The sequence below is a fragment of the Tyto alba genome, unplaced genomic scaffold (genome assembly GCF_018691265.1).
Source record: "Tyto alba isolate M040663 unplaced genomic scaffold, T.alba_DEE_v4.0 Super-Scaffold_10, whole genome shotgun sequence".
In the NCBI taxonomy this organism is placed as follows: domain Eukaryota; kingdom Metazoa; phylum Chordata; class Aves; order Strigiformes; family Tytonidae; genus Tyto; species Tyto alba.
In genome coordinates, this window is record NW_024881262.1 from 20,923,058 (window position 1) to 20,946,374 (window position 23,317).

The following is a 23,317-nucleotide window of genomic DNA, read 5'->3' on the forward strand; positions in this document are numbered from 1 at the left end:
GTGTGCCATACCATACCGTGCCATACCATACCGTGTGCCCTGCCATACCGTGCCATACCATACCGTGTGCCATGCCATACCGTGTGCCATGCCATACCGTGCCATACCATACCGTGTGCCATGCCATACCGTGCCATACCGGGCCGTGCCGCCCCGCTCGCCCAATCAGCGGGGGCGGCGCGGCCGGGCCGGGCGGCGGCGGCCAATCGCGGCGGTGCCGCCGCGGAGCCGCGCCGGGGCCGGAGCCGATAAATGCTCCCGGCCCCGCGGCCGCCGCTCCCCGCCGCACCGGGGACAGCGCCACCGCCCCCCCTACCCCCTTCCCCAAACCATCCCCCCCCCCCCTCCCCTCGTCCGCCCGCCCCCGCGCCCAGCCGGGCTCCGGCCCCTGCCCTCCCGGTGCGGGGCAGCGCGGGTCACTGACAAAGGGGCAGCGGCGGAGCTGCCTCCTCCCCGCCCCCCGGCGGCATCCCCCACCCCCTCCCGGGCCGCTCCTGATTCGGTGGGACCCGCTGACAGCGCGGGTCTCTCCTAGATCGGCCCGCACCTGGATATAACCCTGCCGGGCCGCCGCCGCCGCGATGACAACTCTGGCGGGAGCTGTCCCCAGGATGATGCGACCCGGGGCCGGGCAGAACTACCCCCGCAGCGGGTTCCCGCTGGAAGGTAAGGCCGCACCCGGGCTGCTCCCACTCGGAAAAGTGAGGATTGCTCCGTGCCGGGAGGCCGGGACAAAATTTGCTCCGCGCCGGGAGCCGGCGCACAGAGGGCTCCGCGGGCTGCCCCGGGCTGACAGAGCCGCCGTCCCGGAGCGGGGGCCCGTCCCGGGGCGGGCACGGCAGGAGCCGCTGCCGGGAAGGCTCGGCGGCGGGCCGGCGGCTCTGGCCCCGCACCCCGGCAGCGGCCCATCGCCTCCGGCCGGCGGGAGCGGGGGGAACCGGCCGGGAGGTCGGCGGCGCAGCGAGTCCCTCATTCCATTCCTTAGCAGAGTGAAGGGCAGTGATTTGGAGAGCTCAAAGCGAGAGAAAAAACAGGGGAAAAAGTTGGGGGGGGGGGAATAAAATAAAATAAAATCCAATAAAAGCGAGCTAAACGAAATCGAAAGAGACTTTAGAAGCGAGGGCTTGCCCCGGGCGGGCCGGGCCGCGGCGAGCGGTGGTTCTTCCTCCGGGCAGCGGCGGGGCGAGAGCCCCGCAGCGCCGGGGACCCCGCAGGCCGGTGCCCCGGGGGAGCTCGGGCGTCTGTGGCGGCTCCCCCCGCCGCACCCCGGGGCTGCCGAGCCGCGGGCCGGCCCCCCAGCCGCCCGGGGACACCGCCGGCTGCCCCGCAGCGGTTCCCCCCTTCTCCGCGGGGCGCGGGCAAGCCCTGAAACCCGGCTGCGGCGTGAGTGCAACAGGTGAAGCCGCCCCGCCGCCTTCCCCTGCCCGCCCGGGCGCCTCCGCGGGCCTCCGCGGGGGCCGGCGGGCCGCGGGCGCGCTGCGGGGCGGCTGGGCGGGAGGGGGCGGGTGGCGGCGAGTTGCCTTACAGAAAAGCAACGACAAAAAAAAAAAAAACAATAACAACAACAACAAAAAAAGACCCAGCAGGATCCGAAGGAGACGTTAACGCCATTTCCCCCTCCTGCCTCCCCTCCCCTCCTTTTCTAGTCTCTACTCCTCTAGGCCAGGGCAGAGTCAATCAGCTCGGAGGAGTGTTTATCAATGGCAGGCCTTTACCCAACCATATCCGACACAAGATAGTGGAGATGGCCCACCATGGCATAAGGCCCTGTGTCATCTCTCGCCAGCTGCGAGTGTCCCACGGCTGCGTCTCCAAAATTCTCTGCAGGTACCAGGAGACGGGCTCCATCCGGCCGGGGGCCATCGGCGGCAGCAAGCCCAAGGTGAGCCCCTCCGCTCCCGCCCGGAGCCGGGCAAACCCCGGCCGCGGCGGCGGGGAGCGAGGCCCAGCCGGGACCCGGCCCGGGGGGGCCGGCACCGGGATCTGCGGGCGGGGAGGTGGCACCCCGGGAGGGCCGGGGGCACCGTGCGGGGACCGCGGGTGGGCGCAGACACGCACCGGCCACGGCACCGCCTGTTGCTCTGAAACTTTCCGAGGTTTTGAAAAATATTTTTGGCGTTTTTTAGTTTTTTTTTTTAATTAAGAAAATGTTATTTAAAAAAAAAATAACTTCTAAAACGAAACTAGGGAGAAAGTGGTCGTTTCCTAAACGTTTGGCTGTCCAAAGCCCCGAGTGCCCCACGCTCAGCCCCGCGGGAGCCGCGGGTGGGCTCGGCGCTGACGGGACGGAGCGGGGAAGCGGTCGGTCAGATGTCAGGGCTTGCACGGCGCGGCGGGATCGGGCCCTCGTTTCTTTCGTTGAAAAGCGCAAAAAAAAATTACCCGTATTTCTGTCTGTCTGCCTGCCTACTGCTCCTTCTCCTACTCTGTTTATTCTTCTGTCCGCTCCAAAGTTGTGTGTATTTATAGCTACACCGCTAAAAACTTTGCGCTCACAATAATGCAGACAAATATGGATTCGTGTCTCAAGAGTAGCCGCCTCCTCCTCCTATAGCTTTTCATTCCCACAAAAGCGAAGTAAAGGCTTGAGTTTCTGTCGAAAGTTGCTGCTAGATTTTTTTCTTTTTTTTTTTTTCCTTTGTCGCTTCTAAAGTAGCGATGCCTGAACTTTCCCTTTTGGTGTTAGGACTAGAGATATTTTTTCAAAAGCGAGTTACCCGAACGAAAGGCTGTTCCCAGCCGGGAGACCTTTGTTTTGTTTGAATTCGGCTTGATTTTAAAATCACGAGGCCATCGAAGAAACCTCTTGCTACTCGGACCTCTCAGCGTTTTTTATTACGCTACTTTTTATTTGGCGCTGCAAACTTTGTCCTGCCGAAACTTTACAGACTTCGAGCTTCGCTGACACGGAGTCCTCCTTTGAGAGCGATCCAGAGTTTCCCCGGGATTTTCTTCTCGGCCGCACGGCAGCCCGTGCTGCCCGATTCGGGGTTTTCCTTGCCGAGGGCTCGATCCCACCTCCCCCTGCAATCCCGGAGGATTTCCCGGGAAGTTGCGTTTAACCCCGGGGGTGCTTCTGCTACGCGGGCCCGTTGTTACCTATTATGTCCCCTCGGATTTTAACTTGACCGTCCTCGGGGTGTTTTATAACGGGGTTTCTAAGCGCGGCCGGTGTCTGCTCTCGCCGGCGGCGGCGGGGAGGCCCCGGCGGTACCGGGGAGTACCAGGGGGTACCGGCGGCCCAGCCCGGGCTCCCGCAGCCGCTCCCGGCCCTGCAGACCGTGCCCGCTCGCCTTGTCTTTACTGAAGCAGGTGACGACGCCGGACGTTGAGAAGAAAATCGAGGAATACAAGCGGGAAAACGCGGGCATGTTCAGCTGGGAGATCCGGGACAAGCTGCTGAAGGACGGGGTGTGTGACCGCAACACGGTGCCGTCAGGTACGGGGTGCCGCCCGGGCGGGGGGGGGTCGGACACGTCCCGGAGGGCCGGGACAGCACGGTGAGGGCGGCGCGACCCCCGGGGTGAGCCCCGGAGCCGGCAGGAGCGGAGCCCCGGGCCGGGCTGGTGCTGGTGAAGCCGGGCGCGTCCCGGGAGGATTCCCGCGCTCTCTCGGTGGGGGTGTTTTCAATTAAATCGCAACTGCATCCCCCTCCCCTCCTCCTCCCCCCCCGCTTCCCCGCCGGGCTGCGGCCGAGGGAGAGCCCGGGGCTTGCCAGGGACCCGGAGCCGGGAGCCCAGCTCCCTGTGCCCGTGGGTTGTTTGCCGGTGTGTGTGGGGGGGAGCACACGGAGCCGGTGCGGTGTTTGTGCGTGTGTCCGTGGGCTTTTCTCATCACCCACTGCCTGCGTTCGGGAGAAAAAAAAAAAAAAAAAACCAAACTAAAACTCGCCGGGCCGCTGAGCCGGCTCTGGAGAGCGGTGCGGGACGGTGCTCCGTGGAAAATCCCGCGGGGAGGGCAGCGGGCGGCCGCCCCCCTCTCCCCCCCGAAAGGCCCCGACTGGCAGCAGCCGGGGGGGGTACATGGGGCAGCAGCAGTGATGCGGGGCTCGGCTCCCCAGCCTGGCCCCACCGCTGCGAGGGGCTGCTGGGGACGAGCCCGGTCACAGCTCTGCGCTCCCCCCGAAGTGAGCTCCATCAGCCGCATCCTGCGGAGCAAGTTTGGGAAAGGCGAGGAAGAGGAGGCCGAGCTGGAAAGGAAGGAGGTGGAAGAAGGCGACAAGAAGGCCAAGCACAGCATTGACGGCATCCTCAGCGAAAGAGGTAAAGTCCCGGGTCACTGAGCTCTCCCTGGAGCCCTGGGACCGGCCAGTGCCAGCCCCGGGGTGCTGGTGGTGGGTATTGCTTCCCTTCTCCCGGAGCTCATACTGGGGCCAGTGCAGGGGGAGCTAACCCCAGTGGGGCGGCTGCCACATCCCACCCTGTCCTGTTCCCTTACCAGTATGACCCTGCAGCGTGCGGGAATGGCGCGGAAGTGGGGGTAAAGATGGGGGTGGCCACTGGTTTGTCTTTCAATAGCAGGGCCGGGGGCTGGGAAGCAGGGGAGGGCTGGAGCTGGCTGCAGAGCCCCCGGCACGGCCGCTCAGGGGCTGCTTTCCCAGCTCAAACCGAGCAAAAGGTGGCAGCTCCACAGAAGGGAGGAGGTTGTAGCCAGAAGCTGCAGAGCCTCGAGTCCTGGAAGCTGTGGGCAGGGCAGGATGCTGCACATTTCATTTCTTCTCCACTTAAAACTGGGGGGAAAAGCTTGTGTTGGTGGTTGGCCAGGGACTGCGAGGAGGTTGCAACCTGGAGAAGGCGGAGGTGAAGGGCTGCTCCAGGGGGGCAGCTGCTGCGATCGTGCCCAGCTCCCCAGCCGGGCCGGAGTGGAGGGGCAGGCGAGGGCCCGGCTGGGCGGCCTGTGCGTGGAAGTGGCTGCCCAGCACATGCACAGGCACTGGAGAAGGCGAGACAAAAGTACCAAATGAGCTGGTCAAACATTTGTACAACTTTTCCAGCTTTTACAAAGAAAGCCTTCTATACACAATCTACACTTGGAGATGAACTTGGAAAACAAAGAGGGGGGAGTCCATTGAAACTCACACTTTGGCTTTGCACAGACAAAGCTTCAGCTAGCAGCAGCTTGATGTGAACAAAAGAAGGCAACCTTTTTATAATTCAAGGAGAAAAGAAGAGAAAACAGCCCCACAAAAGCCTGAGAAAAGACATTATGGTCTTGCAATGAGGGATGAATTATTCAATGAGCCCCTAATAGCTGATGCTCCACGCAGTTTTATGGACTCTCCACCGTGGAAAAATTAGCTGGCTTTACCTAGGAAATGTTACTAGCATTTCTAGACATCTAGAGATTCTGAATGCCATTCAAGAAGGACAACTGAAACCTGTTCTTTAACATCAGGGTATCTCCTTGTTGTGTAGGAGCAAACCTGAAAACATTCCCAAAACTTAGTTTTTAAGTTTGTTATTAAAGCTTTCAAGGAAGCCTCATCTTCTGCGTGTCTGTGTTTGTGCGGATGTGTGTAACACAAACACACAGAAGATGCTAATGAAGTAAGAGATTCTAAGAGAAGGCACAGGTTGATTGCCCAGTCTAGCTGCCCCTATGTGATCAGTCCAGACTTTCCTCCAGTATCTCCTTCAACAGAGGATTGTTCTGAGATGTGCAGCAAAGAAAAAACAGCTAAATTCAGTTCCCTAGTTGTTAAAATAACTAGCTTCTCTGCTGAGAAATTCAGGAAGGCAGAAATTAGAAATGGACGATAGGAAGCCTTGATAATATCCCTGCTTTATGGAACAAAGAGTAATTAATAGAGACAGAAAGAAAAAATATTATTCTCAATATAACCCACCCCCCTACTTCTCTTTGAAACAGTCTGGTAGTTCTCTGACTCCCTGCTCTTTAAAGTGGGGCTCCTTATCTACCATAAATCAGTGTCTGGGCACACAGCTGCCACCCTCCAGCCTGGGGAGACCCCGAGACTCTTGCAGGAAAAGCGGTGGGGCTGGCGGTGCCTCGCTGCGAACAAAGGCTCGCTCGTGCCCCTCGGCACGGGTGTATGAGGAGGCTGTGTTCTTGCCCCTCCGACGTACCCTCTCCTTCACTTTCTGCGGGTGTGAGTGTCCTACTTTGCTTCTGCCAAGTTCAATCAGTGGCAAAATTTCCCTCGACAAAATGGGGTAGCACAGCCCTTCCCTGTCCTTGAGCATGCAGGTTTTTGCTGGATGGAGGTGGCCGGGCGGTTCTGTGCAAATGGCAGTTTGATAATCCCGTCTGTTCTGTGACAGTTCCTGGGAAGGTTTGGGCAGTTGGAGGGGGAGCGTGCTCTTCCCTGCAGCAACAGCCTGCTCCCCCCACCCCCAACTAGCAAGCTGTTGCTTAATCTTATTACGGGAGTGGCCGGGATGCTGCGGCAAGAGAGAGCTGCTGCTCAAGGAAGGAATTGTTACCATACACATGCCTTATGGATAGTGTGAGACTATAGGGACAACAGACCAGTGAGCCTATTACAAGAGAAAAATAGCCATAAAGTAAGTCCATCACTATTTTTTGTATCCTGCCACCAAAAAAGGTTCTGCTTCAGCTGCCATTGACAGCAGAGGAGCTTCGATTTCACTTCATCTATAAGAATCACCAGGTCAGATGTCGCTCTCTTCCTGAAATAACTGGCACCACTCCTGAGGATTCTGATGCTGCAGGACTGTATTTGCCAGTGCCCACCAGCCTGGCTGCGAGGCCTGGTGTGGCAGAGGGTGCCCTCCCCGACACTCGGGTGGCTTGCAGTATGTCCGAAGGTTATCCCGGTGGGGCGCAGCAGAACCCTCGCGTGGCAGCTCACCGCCAAGCGCTGTCTGTGAGAGCGCTCCGTGTTACGGAGTGAAGACAGTGTGGAGTCTTTTGTAGCAGGAGTAATTTTTAGAGTAACTTTTATAGCTCTTGTCTCAGGGGCTCGAGGTAGCCCGGTGGCAGGAGCATGGGTGCAGGGAGGTGCAAGGGAAGGCGGTGGGCTAGGTCAGAATGCCAGTCCTGGGACTGAGTCGTTCTCCTGCTCGGGAGCCCACATCTAGTGCTGGAGACTTGCCGACGTTGCCCGAAATCCCCTCCTCACCGCGGGCATTTGGGTGGCTCAGGGAGAGGCATTTTTTCCATGGGCAAGGATAACAATTATAATTTTAAGGGTAGCTAATTCAAGATTTGGGATTTGGGGAGTACTTAGAGCAGAGTGGGATCTGAGAGAAGAGAAACATGATATTTTTGAAAAATGTGCGCTAGAAACAGTGTATCACGTGGCTTGGGATTTCTCCCATCGCATATATAAGTGTAGGTAAACTTTCATATGCCCCGCTGTGATTCTGTTTTGGCCTGTGTTCACAAACACTTAAATAGGGTTCTCTCACCGGCGTTTACAGATGCCACATGTGCAGACCGCTTTGCTGTATTTTGGCATTTCTGCCACTGTCACCCTCTAGCCTGATTTTGAATATATATTTAAAGAAAACCTGGATTGTTACAGTGCGTATCAGGAAGCTTAGAATTCTATAATAGCATATCTGTATTTCTGCATGCGTGATAAATTTTTCTTAAAGGCATAAGCCATAAATAAAGAACATGAGAGAGAAACTTCTGTGCCTTTATATGGCACATCAGGGCATATTTTTAGCATAACTGCTACAGAAGAGGGAGTCGCTTGTACCTTTAGCGGGAGTTATGCGCGGCATGGTTTGCTGACTAATCTGATAACTCCCCCCTTCATAAGATAGCTGTTGTTTTCTGGCAGAAACCGGTGGCTTTCAGCACTCAAACGATGGGGCGTAGAGCGGGTCCCCGGGCCGCTGCGAGCGGGCGGCTGGGGCTGGGGCCGGGACCCCCCCGCCCGGCCTCAAAGGGGGCCTCTGTTCCCGGCCAGCGGAATTGGCCCCCAGGCCCTGTCCTGGCGGATCCTCCCCCAGTCATGCGCACCCGTCCAAAAAGGGCCCTACTCATCCCAAGCCTCTACCCTTGGCTGTACTGAGAGCAATTCAGGCTACAGCAGACTAAATTGCCTCCTTTATTTCCTTCTTACTTTCATCTTGGACCAAACCCTTCCCCCCCTCTCCCTCCCCTTCCTCTTTTCTTTTTTTTTTTTTTCTGTGTGCCTGAGGCTCACATTAATACAATTTCGGCACCACCCCTATTTTTGTGTGTGTATGTGGGGAGTTTGAAGGGGCGAAAAAAAAAAAAAAAGGGACCTTAGCACAAAAGCCCCGCTCAGCAGCTAGAAAGTTCAAGCTGCTGCTGCTTCTCTAGCTGTGTGATGCTTTTCCTGTTTGTGAGTTTTGGGAAACATTTTTGCTTTGTACTGTAATGGAATTAGAGGACAGATGCTGACTGTAAATGGGACACGCGACTACCAGCCCCTAGCTTAAATATTTAGATGCAATGTTACAATTACTGACTTGATGCACAGGCTTTGAAGTGGTGGCACATGATCTAAAGGGTAGCTCAGGCTAGATGGGCTTGCAGATGTTTTGATTAGGTTTGGTCAGTATCATGCAGCCAGTTATTTTTAGGTTGCTAAACTAATAAAGGCAGTTAATTAAGGGATAGGATTAACATGCAGGCACCAGATACCAGTTTGAGTCATCCCATTCATTTCTGCATCATGGACTGTTGGGTTAGTGGCCGGAGCATGGGACGAGGCAGTTGCCGAATTAGATTTTGGTTGTGATTTTCTGATGCAGGGCTTGTTGTGATTTTGCTCCGGCGTCCCGTCCCAGGGCGTAAGAGGACTTACTGGCTGTGTGAAATACTGTTGTGTCTTATGGCTGGGAAGCACAATGTGTTCTCTCGCTCAATGTTCCCAGTGAAGATTCATTTATTGAATGAAATGTGATGACTGTGGCTGCAGGCAATTATCTGCTTGAGTCTGGAATTTCATACAGTACTCTACATATTTGGTCACTAGCAGGTCTAAGAAATCAGCTTGTGTAACTTGAACAGAATTTTGTTTCTGAGGCTCTCAAAGCTGACAAGAAAATAGTGCTTAATTAAGAAAAACTCCCTAGTGACTGCAGGATTTGGCTCAAGGCAGATAGTGCTAACGGTATTTTCTGTCTGTCTTTTTCCCCTTTCTTTTCTCGTATCTGGATACTGTGTGAGAGTCCGGTCCTGGACAGAAAAGCCAAGTGCTGCACAAGTGCAAATCGGTGTAGGTGATGCCACGCAAACCCAGTATAAATTTATTTCTTCTGCTTGACCCGTTGTCACTGTGGGGCTCTGGGCCAGGATCCCACTTTCAGATCATTGTTCTGAACTAATTATAGTAACCGATAACCTCAATGATCAATAACCAGCAAGAGTGCAATGTCCCAGCATGCTGAGCATTTTCAGAAAGGTGCTAAATGTTTGTGTTTTGGGTGACTTCAGAGCAGAGTTTGCTGCTCCAGAGATGCAGGGAGCAGCCCATGCTCTCCTGTCTTGGAGGCGAGCTGAGGGACTTTGAGGAGAGTTCTAATTGTCAGACTCACTGCACGCTAATCGCCTTACATAAGCACTAGTAATACCTCCAGCTGTGGGAAGAAAGGGTGTTACTCTGTCTAGCCCCGGCTCTCTGAAGTAATACATAGATACACCACATCTCTTGAAATCATGATTTCATTAATAGGTTTGCATGTTTTGCTATTATAGGGACACTTTCTTCAACTGAAAAAGAGTCAGCGCCTATTCAAACAGAACTGCTGTGGGCATCCTTTCCAGTTTTTCTAACTGCATATGTCTAGAACACAGGCAAATGTTATTTTAGCAAATATCAGGATTGCTTCACACACAGCAGCTGATTAACTTAAATTTGTACTCAAGTTTGTGTCTTATTTGGTTGCTCTGAAAATCTCAATAATCTGTTAGATTTACACAGTGTTATTCTGGAAAGGCTGAGGCAAGAAACACAGTCGATTGACTTCAGTGTGCCTAGGACTTGCTATGAAAATGTGATTTTTATCTTTGGCTTTCTGGATTCTCCTATGATTGCAAAATCCTTGACGTCAGTAGGAATTTACCATGGTAGAGATCAGGCTCTTTTTGCAACCAGCTCTGTAACATGCTGAGCAACAGCAGCTCTGGGGGAAATCCTCAGGTTTAGGATGTAAAATGGGTTTACTGGATCGGGTATCAGACTCCAGTTCCGCAGATGCTATCATATGTGGGTAACAGTGAGGAGTCCCACTCAAAGGATCTATTCATGTGTGTAAAGTTACTCATGTGGGTTGGGGCAGGCAGGAATGGGGCCCAAATTTGTTCTATTCTGTTATTAGAAAGAACCCACTAAATGAGAGTGTGACTCTAATATCTCTGGCAAAGCTCATCAAGGGTAAGGATCTTTGTATCTGTGTTTACACAGAGGGTATGATGGAATCAGCAGACAGACAGAGGTTTTAGTTAGATAAAAAGCTAATCAGCAATTAATGCTGAAAGTAAAAGTTGTTGTTGATTAAATCATTAAAACAGATTATTTTCCAGGTCTGATTTCGAATAGTAATTCTCTGTTGTATCAGTCAAAGACGATGCTTTTATCTAACACTCACTTGGGGAAGGTTTGGTATTAGGTTTACTTATTGATAAGGGTTGGAAGAGGGTTTAGAAGAGGGAAGCCAATAAAGTTGATAGTGATAAATTATCACAAGTCCCCAGAGCTGTGTAATAAAACTGCATTGGGAAATGAAGCAGAACTACAAAGTGCTCTCTGGTTAATTTAAGAAGAAATTGAGTGAAACGCAAAGCAATAAATCAGAGCAAGCCAGTCAGTGTGGATTTCTCCATGTAAATGTCACTTTAAATCCTATGTAACAAACACATGTGGCTTGAGAAAGAACAAAATTTATAAATAAAAATGCAGCAGGATACTTCCAAGTGTTCCCCAAACGCTGAGCTCTCTGGCTAATAAAAGTGATGTACAGTAACATAATTCACTGCAAGACCTTGTTTAGCGTAGTGTGAGCACAACTTTTTACTCTACTTGCCCTGGAGTACTGCTGCCCCATGCTGTTAAACTAATTCAGTTTAAATCACTCTGCCTAGGAAAAAAAAGTGAAGTGTAATGAAATTAAAACTCACTGAGGACACATTAGAGTTAAAGTGTGTCATGCGCCAAGATTATTTAGTTAGTGGAGTTTGATGTAATTGTTGACAGGTCATTTATTCATCCTAGTAAATAAAGATTCACGAACTATTAAGAATGTGCATATATAACTAGTAAGACAGTAAAAGGCAATTAAGCAGTCAGTTTAATGTCTTATCTTGCTGGTTGCCCTACAGTTGTTTTACAACCAGGAATTAAAATTTGAAAAGAAAGTTTTCAGTGTCCCTGGCCAAATATTGATTAAGTAGTTGTTTGCTGATGTCATTGTGGCACATAAAAAGGCCAGTAGTTCTGCCCCTTGTTGTTCATCTTCCATTGTTGCTGATTCTTAACCTCGGAGATCAAAGGAGGATCATTTCAGTTTATCTGTCTTGGAAAATCCTTCTTTGCTCCTAAACCCGCATGGATTAATGGCCAAATTGTCTTTAATGAGATGTGAAATTTGAACGGAATCCTTATTTTGCATGGTCTGTTGGCTGTATGCACTGTATGCTCTTAGAGTTTTGTGAGGGATTTTTCTTTAGCATGATTTGATTTGGTTTTGTTTGAATCAGTTTATTTTTAGTATATGGTGCACTGAAATTTTACTATTATGACAGGTAAAATATGTTGTATCTAACTGAATTTTAATTAAACTAATTTTGTTGCATGTAATCTTTTTGATGAGTGTAGCCTAAAGGGAAAAAAAAAAAGTTGTCTTTGTATACCAAATCACATAGGAAATAAATGGTCCAGGGCTGCCAATAAAAGGGAGTTTGAGAAGCCAGTCAGTTCTCCTGGCCGGGCTCTCAGTATAAAGGGGACACAAACAAGCTTGCTGCATTTCTTTGTGCATTTTCTTCAGTTTTGGTTTTATGGACCTCACTTGCATCAGCGAGGATAGTTGTACTGCTCCTCGTCAAAAAAGGGGGGAAAATTGAATCTGTGCAGAAAAACAATCAAGACTCCTTGAGAATAATCGGTTCCTTGTTGCATTACAGAAAGTTATACTTATTTCAGAGATAGTAAAATATATTCCACCACATCCTCAGTAGAAGAGGCTGTGCAATCTGGATGTGCTATGTTGGCTTGTAATTATGATATGAAGTTTCATCTGAATTGTAGGGTATGTGAGCGTTAGATCCAGGTCCCGCTGCTTCCACTGGCATATCTGGACACAGAAATTTAGTTTCACAGACAGTAGTAAAAAGCCTGGTAAATCTGGAGAGCCTCTCCTTCTGTTGCACTGATTTTTACGTGGGTGAGCCTCCTCTGCTGTAGTGACGCACAGAGTAAAGGGCTAAACCAGAGTTTTTTAAATCAGCATTTTCTCATTCCCTTTCTTAAATACTCTCTGCTTTCATTTTGTCTGGTTCTCTCTGAATAAAATATCAGTCTGTTCATACTTTACAAGTACTCAGCTGCTTTAGGAGACATTTTGCCCCAGAGTAACAGCTAAAATTATATGAAAGAACTGTAGGTACAAATTTCCTTCAAGTCCATGAACTCAACTTGTTCGTTTCCATGGAGATCTTCAGTGAGGACAGCAATATACATTCTACCTTTTGATATTTTTAAATGGCTATTTGCCTGGATGCAGACTTTCTGCCAAACATGACCGATGTTTTTATCATGCACAAGTCCATATAAGGACCTGTCTTAAGGATTTCTGTATTTGTGATATGCCTCATGTTGGATGTCTGATCCAAAAATGACTATGTAGTAATTTCTTTATCAGATATAATGCCACATAGATCACCGTGGTTTGAATCGTATGAGGAATAAACTGTCTGCAGCTGACATTGCTGCAAGCAGACAGCTTATTCAGCCCATGTCAAATCTTATTCACCTTATTTAAATGAGTAGGACTGTTCATGCCAATATAATCAGGATCTATTCCATAGACCAGCCCAGAAAAGCAATAACAACTACAGTTCTTTTGGCAAAATTACTTTCTTTGTTAAAAATGTAACCAGTGTATAATCCATATACCCGCTGCCAGGCAGTAGCACCAACATACTCAGTGTAACTAAATTGGACTTAAAACTGCTTTCCATCTCTGTGTCTTTAAGTGGCTCAGGGAAAGGTGGAGATTAATATAGACAAGTTTTATAGAAACCAGGCTAAAGGAGCAGCAGGGAATGCTTCCACAGAAAATCCCTTTTTACTGAAGATGGTGTGGCAGGACTTCCTTTTCATTTTGACCTAAGGGCTGGTTGTTTGATCTGGTGTGAAGTGCTGAAGGGTTGGAGGGTGAGCTGTGGGGATCAGTGTCCCAGTGAGGACTCTGACACCTACCCAGCCCCTCCAGTCAGGCTGAGTGGTGAGAAAAAGCCTGCACAGAGCTAGCTGGAAGTCAGGTTTCCACTGGTTTCATGAACTGCAAAATAAGTTGTTTTCAGAAAGAAGGCATTTTGGCAGAAAGAAGAGAAGTGGCAAATGTTTAGCTAAAGAAATGTGAAAATGAAAAGCGAAATATACTATTTTCCCATTTTCACAATAAAATCCTCAAAATATGGATTTTGGAAAAAAAACCCCAAACCTCAGGAATTCCATTTATAAATCAAGATTAATTCCACTGCAGCTGGTGGACTGATGCTGATGTGTGAGCAATGCTAAATTAGATTACCAGTATTTACACGTAAGAAGGGATAGTTTCAAAACCATCCTGCAAATTGAATTTACCCACTTCACCAAAGCCAGAAAAGTTATCTGACTAGGAACTGTTTGCACAAGGAGTCATGTTTTAAGTGAGTAGTCATCAAACCTTTATGGTGCAGTATTGTGGAGGGAGGTCTATGAATTTTTCTGCATATTTTTCTTTAAATTTTTAATGCGTGAAGTGCAGAGAAAGGCACTGTATGCTCAAACCTCTCTTACTGCCTATGGTAGCAATTACGTGTACGGTATATATAGCTGAAATATGTTCTTTGCCGCTGTTTGTGGAACTGGCAAATAATAGAAGAAACCACTTAGGAATCTATTTGGAAGATCATACAATAGATGTTGCAGTTAGGAAAAAGTCGTGTGGGTTCAACCCCGGTTTAGCACAGTTGATTGGACCTGCTCCCTTTTAAATCGACAGGATCAAGCAAAACTGCTCAAATATTTGGCAGCTGTACAGAAGACCGCACAAACACCTGTTGCTTTAGCACCCACAATTTGTTTTTCAACAGATGCAGGGTTACCTTTTGGAAAGCCCTTAAAACTAACTGCTTGTCCACCTCTTCTGAGCAGCACCAAGGCTGGCACAACCTGCATGTTGTTTGTGCTGGGGCCAGTGATTTGGGCCACCCTGCGCTGAGCTGCTGCCTGGCAGCGACTTCAGCAGCGAAAAGTACTGCAGTCTTTCGGGATGCTGACTTCTCCTGGTGAAAATGCAAAATGGCTGCATACAGCAGACATTTTGTTTATCTTTTTTATTATTTCCTTCTCCCTCTATGTTTAAAAAGGTTCTTGAGACCAAATTATACCTTAGTTTACATCCAAACAATCCCCTGCTCTCAGCAAGGCTGTGCAGGTTACTTAGGGTTGAATTTGGCCCTGATATGAAAAGTTTAATTACCTTTCAGATTTGAGGGAATGCATTCACTTTCTCAGACTTAGAAAGACTTTATAGCACTAAACGTCTGTTTTTGTTGGTAAATAAGAGATATGTCACAGCAAGCAAGCGTAGTTAAAATGTTACAAGCAGAGCAAACTAAAAAGAGCTGTTTTAGAGAACTGCACTTCAAAATTTCCTAACACATGATTTAGCAAAAAAAGGCAAACAAAACCCCTGGTTCTGCTGCAAGAAGCTCTGTAACCAATCTGCTCCATCCGTCCCGGCAGGATGGGAGGCAGAGTGCTGCTTGCTCAGTCTGATTTCTGGCTCCTCCTTGGCTGAAGGGTATCACAAGGGGAGGCGTGCTCTGTCCTCCTAAACTGCATTCCTCCCCTCAACCTTTGATCCTAATCAACACAGCAAATGAAATTTTGGGGAAGAAATCAGGAGCTCTAATTCTAATGGTTGTCAAACTCTACACTATGACAGACATAAAGAAGATTTTTCTCTGAACTCTTAGAGGTCACTTGTGCAAGGGATAACTTAAAATAAGCTAGGATTCAAAGTTATTGTATTTCTCCTGTGCTGGCAGTCAAAAAGATGGAGTGATGGTTGATGTCATAAATATTTTTCTTAATCTGACATCAGAAACAGACTTATCAGTCCTGAAAGAGTAAATCATAGACAAAAATTTATAGTGAGTATTAAAGAATCCTAAATATACCTAGAATCTGAATCCTGATAATGGTAATTATAAATAAAACATAAAACACCCCAGAAAATTCTAGAAGGGCAATAAAAACAATCCTCCAGGTGATCAAAGTGTAGTGTAGGGACTCATCTGTTTGCAGTCTTAGGTGTTATCATGCAGAAAAGTCACTCTGATAAAGAAATATGTCACCTGGTGCTTATTTTTTGGCCACTGGCTAGCATAGGGAGGGCATGCAGAATGATGGGTTTCCTGGGACAGCAAAGGGGGAACTCCTTTGGATGCACTTTGTTTTCTTGCTATATTACTCTCCTCACTTTAGCCTCAGGGGTTTTGAGGAGTGGCATACTCTTGGGGAACCCTGGGCTAGTGTTGCAGGGCCCAATCCTTTGGTTAAAAGACCCATTGTGCTTTTCTGAGCATGAGCTGGAAGCAGCAAGGAGAGCCCTCAGGATTCAGGGCTGGGGCTGTACCTTTAAGCTCAGGGGTGGCTCCCAGCCCAGGTGGGAGCTGGGGCTACTTCATTTCCAACATGGGGAGCTCTTTGTTCTGCCTTTCTCTTCCAGGAGGCTTGGAAGTGCTTTTTATTTGTTTTTTAATGTGAAGTTTAAAGCTTCCACAGGACTGTTGTGTTCTCTAGGTGGAGACGTTGTGGTCATGCTTGTGCTTTGCAGGTAGAGCTTTGCACTTGGTGGCATTCAGCTCTTTGAGCAGATGCCTTAGGTCCCAGTGACTTAAGCTAAATGGTTTCCCCTCGCTTGCACAGCTGGTGCTGGTTTGCTGCTGAAGTTCCCACAGCTGTGGGAAAGAGGCTGCCGAAGGCATCTTTCCATAGGCTTTAACAGTCTTTTGATGGGGTTGCGGTGAGTGTGGTTCTGCATCTTTGGAGGTGGACAAGGGAACTCTTCTAATACCCTTTTTGAGTAGAAAAGAGTCATCTTGGTGACTAATGTATTTATAAGTAAGTGATATCTCTAAATACAAACAAACAAGAAAAAAGTGGTTATAGCAAAATTAGTGCTAGAAGAGTTGGGTTTGATTTGGAAGAGAACTGGTTTGAGTTGGTATAATTTGCTCTGTGTTTCTCAGATGTTCTCTGTGTTGCTTGTGCCTGGAACCAACTGAGATGGGGCTGTTCACTCCTGCCCAGTTGCTGGTCTCTGCTTCTGCTTGGCCATGATCCCCAGAGCAGGGAGAAGCTGTTGTTTCTTGCTTTCTGTGCTCTCCTTTTCCTCCTGTTGCAGTGTGTCCTGGTAGTATGTGTGGAGAAGTGGATGGGGTGTAGGAGATCTGTCTGTGTCAGCTGTTCTTGTTTGGCTAAATCTTCTCTTCTCTTGGTATCTTTGTGGGTTGTGCTTTTTTTTTTTCTTTTTCTTTTTCTTTTTTATTCTGGATAAAAATGGGACCAATGATATTTTCCTCCCTTAATGGTATTTCCAAACGTTTGGGATCCGGAAATCGAGTGCTATATAGGTTCAGTTGCCGTAGCTCATCTGTTGAAACTGTAACTCCAGATGAAATGATGTTTCAGAACGAATGCTTTGTAGCTAGAAAGGACTGTAATCTGGAAGAGCCATTGGGCTTTCAGCCTCTGGGGTTGCAGATCTGGGGAACACTATGTTGTTTGTAGCAGTGAGCACTCTCTGGTCCAGCGGCCCATGGTGTGGAGCATCTAACTGACCAGAGTAATGCTGCAACCCCCTGCTCGGAGCAGCAGGTGAGTGCAGTTTGATGAAGGAGAACAAGATTCAGTATTTTTATTTCTAATACATTTATTACTATTATTTACAGCAAAGGCAGATCAATAACTAGTATGGTCTGGGATTAAGTTCATGAATTCAGAGGTTTTGCCTCAATTCACATCAAGGCTCTGAGCCACAATGAGTTTATGGGAGTACAGCAATTGATGATACATACTTCTTGCTGGGTTTCCCATGAATAGCCTGCAATTTTCTCAAATGTGTGGTGTAGAAAATTTATTCAAGAGTATATGCAAATAATCTTTGGTTCTCAGCAAATATTTGATACTTGAAATTTATGTGGTTGTGACTGGGCACACAGGTCTTGTACTGTTTTTTAGAACTGGGTGGTGTTGTTGCATTCACTAAGAACCTATAATAACTTCTGGGTAGATGCTTTAAATATTTTATCTTTAAATATCTTTTTTTTTTTTTTTTTACTAATATACTTGTTAAAAGAAATATGAACTGAATGGAAACAGGAGACAAAAATCATGCTTTAAACATTATTTTGTTGTATATTGCTAGAATTTGAAAGTTACAATTTTAAACTATAAAATCTTCGTGCAACAAAATGCATTTCTCTCAGAGGTGGGATTTTGTGTTACATGGACTGATTAGAGATGAACTGTGGTTTTTTGTTGTTGTGTTTTTTTTTTTGTTTTTTTTTTTTTTTTTAATTAAATCTATACTTACTTTTATAAACATTTTTCCTGACAGGGAGAAATAGTCTAGTGACTTGGACATAAAGTTATGAGCCAAAAATTGAGGAGCCAGTTCCAGTTGATAGACTGGTTTGAACTTGTCAACAGGTCTTAAAAAGGAAAAGTTTTCAGATTTGTAACTGCAGTACAACTTACAGTAAGGCAAGATTTGATTTCCAGAGTTGCTGATACAAATAGTCTTTACCGATTTCTAGAGTTTCATGGAAAATGGCAGTTACAGTTGTTTTTTTTTAAAGAGTAATATTGTTTATATATATATATATATATATTTTAAATTAGTGCTACTAATTTCTCTAACTAACAGTGTCAAGCATGTGAGATTTCTCATAAACCTCAAAAAAGCCTATTGAATTTAATGGCAAGACTTGCATTGCCTTTAATGAAATTTGGTTAGATGCTAAACTAAGAGGTTTTTCCTTTCCTCTCTCTTTTTTCCTTCCCCCCCCTTTCCTTGAGGGGGAAAAAGTTTGGGTTTTTTGAGGAAACTGGGGAATTCTAGCATTCCTGGGCATGAGAGGAGAATACTGATTAGATTCAGGCAGAGAGCAAGCAGGTGCTGAGCATGTTCATTGCTTAACCCCCTGCCCTGCTCCTGCATCCCTGCCCTGACCTAGCGCGCAGACCCTGCAAATAGCAGCAAGTTGCCAGATGTTGGAGATGGTTTCAGGGAGAGCGATTATTCACCAGGTCTTGTCTAAAACCAGGGAGTGCCTACAATGGCTATTTTATGTTTAAAGCTGGGCTCAGTAAGCCACTGGAGACTCTGTTGGGGAAAAATACTGTATTTCTGAGGATGAGAACTGGCTGTTCTGTTGCTAACTGCTGTGTGTCTGTGGTATCCGTTTGCAAAAAGTAATACAAAAAACTAACAAGCAGAGTAGATTGCCTGAGGGGGAAAAGCTGTCTGTCTCTTTTTTTAATGAACAAACCCTATTTTATGGCTTAGAAATAGTACACCCTAAAGAGAGGTGTGTTTAAAACTTAGACTCGAAAGCTTTTGTCTGGAGAATAATATGCTTGGCGTAAAGAGTGGCACAATGGAAGTCTTTTCTTCTAGTTATGTGTGGGTGAGCATCAGTCAGCCAAGGAGGAACTTCAAAGGCCAAAGTAAGAACTTGCTAGGCTCTTTCTTTCCTGACAGGTTTTTCTTGAGGTAAGAGAGCTGTTCATGCTGGGAACTGGTGCTCTCTTCCTGTAGTAGAGGAGGCAATAGATCATGTGCAAACTGCAGTACCCAATCTGAACTATCTCTGTCTGCAGCTGATGTGCCTTTTTGGAAGCTACTGAACTCTACCATCTCATAAGTCTTTTATTGTTTATCCATAAAGAGGTCTCAGAAATTCCTCTTCTGCCTTGCTAGGAAGGCACCATGCCAGATGGAAGGGGAAGACATTTTCGAACAGTGTTCCTAGGGAAGATGATCTATTTCTCTGCATCCAAGAAATACTGATTATTCATACTTTATAAATTGCCATTAAGGTGGGAAAATAGCCCCAATGTGTTTTAATATAAGTAGACCAAGTTTATGACTGCTGTGCCTTAAAACAACCACTGAACCTCATGTCTGTCAGTATGTATGCAAAGTGTCAGGGTTTGTAATCGGGATGCTGGTGTGATAGGAAATAGAAACTCTAAATAGTATCCAGAGAAAGCTCTTCAACATTACCTTACGTCATAATTTAATTTTTGTGAATTTTAAAAGCTTTTTTATTAACCTAGGAATTTATTTACAGGATGTTAAATGCAGCAGTCTAGAGTAATTTACCTACATTAAAGATGGATTTAAGCAGCAGTTTTAGTGTTACCCGCAAGGCTGTGTTCTGGAGGTATGCAAAAAAAAAAATAGCACTGCTTTAGCAGACTGTGTGTCATGTCAAGCTTTGTTAAAGGCAGAGGCACAACAGAGAAACCAGAGGATGTATAATAGAGAAGGCAGCTCTTCTGACTTCCCAAGACTGCAAAGCAGAGCGGTCCATACCACAAGCCTAAACTATGCTGACGCATGCGAGGCTATTCACTTTCTGGGGAGTAGGGTAGGGAAAGACAGTCGCCTTTTGGAACCAAGGAACTATTGCAACATATTGGCTCTAATACTCGAGAAATGCTTGTACAGGCAAGAGAGCAGCCCGTGTCCAGGGGCGGCATGTGAGCGTCAGCGAGCGCGGCCTGTGCCACCCAGCAAAGCGGCGGGAGGAGAGCGCCGGGCCGCCCTTCTCACGAAGCATTTATCGGAGCATCAGAGAAGACTTAGGTAGGTTCTTCTCAAAGCGTGTCTGGTGCTAGCCTGTATTTGGACTTTAGTGCTGCAAGAAGAGCCCAGTGGTGGCTGGTTGTGTGCTTGTTCTATGTTCCCATCCGGATCATCTAGCCGCCCCAGACCTACCGTGTGAGCCCCTTTCCATGACAGCCCTCGTTTGGTTAGCTATGCACTTGGCAGGGAAGAGGAACCAGTAATTATGAATGAGCTGGCAATAATGTGTTTCCGTAACTCTGTTTCATATTGTGTTGGAGTTGATGGCTTCAAGAACGGAAAACAAGACTTTGAGATGACATGGAAGGTCTCAGCATGCTCTGTCTTTTGGCTCAAGCCTGTTAAGACAAGGCCCAAGCATCCTTGGCTTCAGTCAGGCTGTTTGAAGGAAGCAGGGTTTCTGTGAGGGTTAGGTTGAAAATAAGTGATTTGCCCACAACAGTAGCAGTTGCAGTGATATCTGGTAGTAGTGCATTACATGATTTATCTAGGCAGAGTTTATGTCTATGGACTGCTTTGAAGCCATCAGAGGAAGGTAACTGAGAAAATCCAGCTTAGTGTTGATTTGACTTAAATTTGCTCTATAGGGGTTTGCACACATATCGAAGAAAACTTGTAAGGAAAATATCTGTAAGTGAAAAAAAGATGGGTGACTGATGCATTGATGGCTTCAGGTGAGTTCAGTTTCATTGCTGAGAGAGTTTCAGTTAGCAAAGAAAAGGGGTGTTTGTATTCATTGGGGAGAACAGAACAAAGATACGTGCAGTTGTGGAAAACAGTCATCTGAACAGATGATATTTTGTAATAAATTTCAAATGCACAATACCGCAACCTATTCATGCATTTTCTTTTGGCATAACGCAATGCCATCTAACTCGCTGTAAATCAAGTCTGTGAACAATCGGTTACAATTAATTTTATCTTCCATTTTGGGACAAGGGTGAAAGAATAAATAGGAATTAGAGCTAAAAATGGGACAGCAGGCTTGGATTTGGTAGAACATTGTCAGTGGGATTTTAGTTTTTCAAAAGTAAAGAGGAGCATTTTGGATTCTGGTTCTGTTGTGGGCTGAGAGCCTTGGTTAGTGGGAATTGGATAATAGACCTTTTTTTTTTTGCATCAGCTGTATGGAGCTTAAAACATATTTGGGAAATGAGAGAATTTTATTCCTGCTTGCATGGAACATTTTTAGACTCTTACAATTTAAATATAACATTTTTGACCATGATCGTGTCTCTCTATTCTCATCTCCAAAGTACTTATTTATTTTTATAAATTAATAAATAAAATGTCCTTTGATTTCCCTAGTGGAAAAGTACTAGATAAGCTCAGGGTATTATTTTTACCCTATTCCTTCTCCTACTTTAAACCACTGTCAGTTAGCCAGAGACTGAGATAGGGGAAAGTTGAAGACCAAGAGGGACTCTTATTTTGCTGCCACTTTTCATCAGATGTTCATCACTCATGAAGTAAGTGCCACAGGCATTTGCAGAATGACTCTTTACAGGTATCAAAATAGAATAAAAACTTGAAGATTTGTCTGACAAGGTTCTGTTACACAAATATTCAGGATGTATTTGGACATTTATCTATCTGTGTCTCTGTCCTTGATTGCACAGGTAAGAGCTGTATAAAGAGCTCAGCATCTGGTTTAGTACACTTGGATTTGGTTACCGTCATCTCCTTTTTCCTGTATGTTTCTGTAGTTGCTTTGTATCACTCATTCAAATTTTAGTAAGAGAACAATTTTTAATCTGCTTTTATATGTTTTGATAGGTTACAAAGAGGAAAACAACATAATTTGAGATTTTGACTTAATCTAACTATTCCTGTGAAACAAAAAATAATAGACCGAGGCAATACAAATTTGTACTTTGCATAGATGTTCCAATAAATTGGCAGGGATTAGTGCCATAATATGGAATATGTGTTAAGACCAGATTCTGGTCCTGGTAACAAATTTGATGCCTGCTGGCATCAAATCAGAGTAGTTCCTTTGTTGAAGTCCCTTGGTTTCCAGCAGTGTAACAGAGACCTGAATCTGGCTTGATGGATAATTCTGTACAGTTTGAACAACTGAGGATTTCTTCCTGAGCAAGGGCATGTAGGATGTACTGCCAAGTATAGGATTATCTATGTTGTAAGGCTTAGCTATTTTTGTAATATTCTCTTGGGGATATTAGTCGATGTTTACAAAGGATCCCTATTCTATTAAGTTATATAAAACAAGTTACGGAATGAATAATGCCATGGTTTTGGGTAAATCTAGAAGATTTCTGGTTACTTTTAATACAGCTTCTGTAATAAGGTGGTAAAGCACACTTTAGTTTGATGTATGTGTTTATCTAATATAAGTCCCCTGAATGTATTAAGAAATCTTAGAGATTTTAAGGTATGATGCTCTGTAACTTCTGCTGGTTGGATGTGTGTCATATTTTGCATTCACAAGCATACAGATGTACACAGCAGATATATGTAAACTATGGAGTTGTTGGGGTGGTATTGGGGACGAGCTGTGTCTGACCAGGCACATTGCTTGTGCAGCCAGAAGAAAATCATCTACGTGTTAAAATAGATGCATTTGTAACTATTTAAGCAAAGCTGTACCTGTTTTCATTAGTAAAAGGAGGCAAATGAAGAATTTTATGCATATTAAGAAAAGTTTCTTTTGCTGCTTGGAGGGCTTGCTGTCAACATCCATTAAAGTTTCCAAATTAAAAACCAAAACAAAACAGATAAAAACCAAAACAAACAACCCACTCCAAACCCCAAGTTTCAAACAAAACCCAATCCTATGAATATGCTCTGTGTGATGGATAATTTAGTAAGCTAGGCTATTTTCTCTAAGACACTCTTCTGGCACCACTCCATGTGAGCACTGTTAATGTCCTTTGAAATACTTTGTGCTACTGTATTTCTAAATACTATTTGGAGGTTGTGGTGATCAGGAGATCTCAGAAGTGTTTTCTGCTGGGAAGATACAAGTCCATTGAGCAAGTAACTCCATTACATCATGGCAATTATGGCAACATTTTGTTCTGAAGAAAACAAAAGGAAGAATTCAGGCTATATAAAATCACTCCGGTATTTCACAGAATGAAATATTTTTATTTGTTAATTTAAAAATGTTGTTTCTAATTTTTAAACTCTTACTCTTAGAAAATGAATATTAAAGGCTTGATTATTTTTTTTGTTGTTGTCTTTGAGACAAAGTGAACATATTTAAAAATAATTTTCCTCTATCATTTTCTCCTATTGAGGCA

General features: G+C 46.3%; 1 protein-coding gene across 6 annotated transcripts in view; it reads left to right on the plus strand.

Moving 5' to 3' along the window:
- The first annotated feature begins 365 nt into the window (after positions 1-365).
- The window catches only part of PAX3 (paired box 3), an 81,522-nt gene continuing 58,570 nt past the window's right edge, over positions 366-23,317 (plus strand). For 3 of the 6 annotated variants that reach the window (XM_042800622.1, XM_042800642.1, XM_042800656.1), the window contains exons 1-4: positions 366-666; positions 1,647-1,882; positions 3,310-3,439; positions 4,128-4,262. In XM_042800622.1, coding sequence (XP_042656556.1) covers positions 582-666; positions 1,647-1,882; positions 3,310-3,439; positions 4,128-4,262 — 586 coding nt within the window. In that variant the 5' untranslated portion in view covers positions 366-581. The remainder of the gene's footprint in view (positions 667-1,646; positions 1,883-3,309; positions 3,440-4,127; positions 4,263-23,317) is intronic. The other 3 variants (XM_042800632.1, XM_042800646.1, XM_042800651.1) reach the window with 2 other exon arrangements.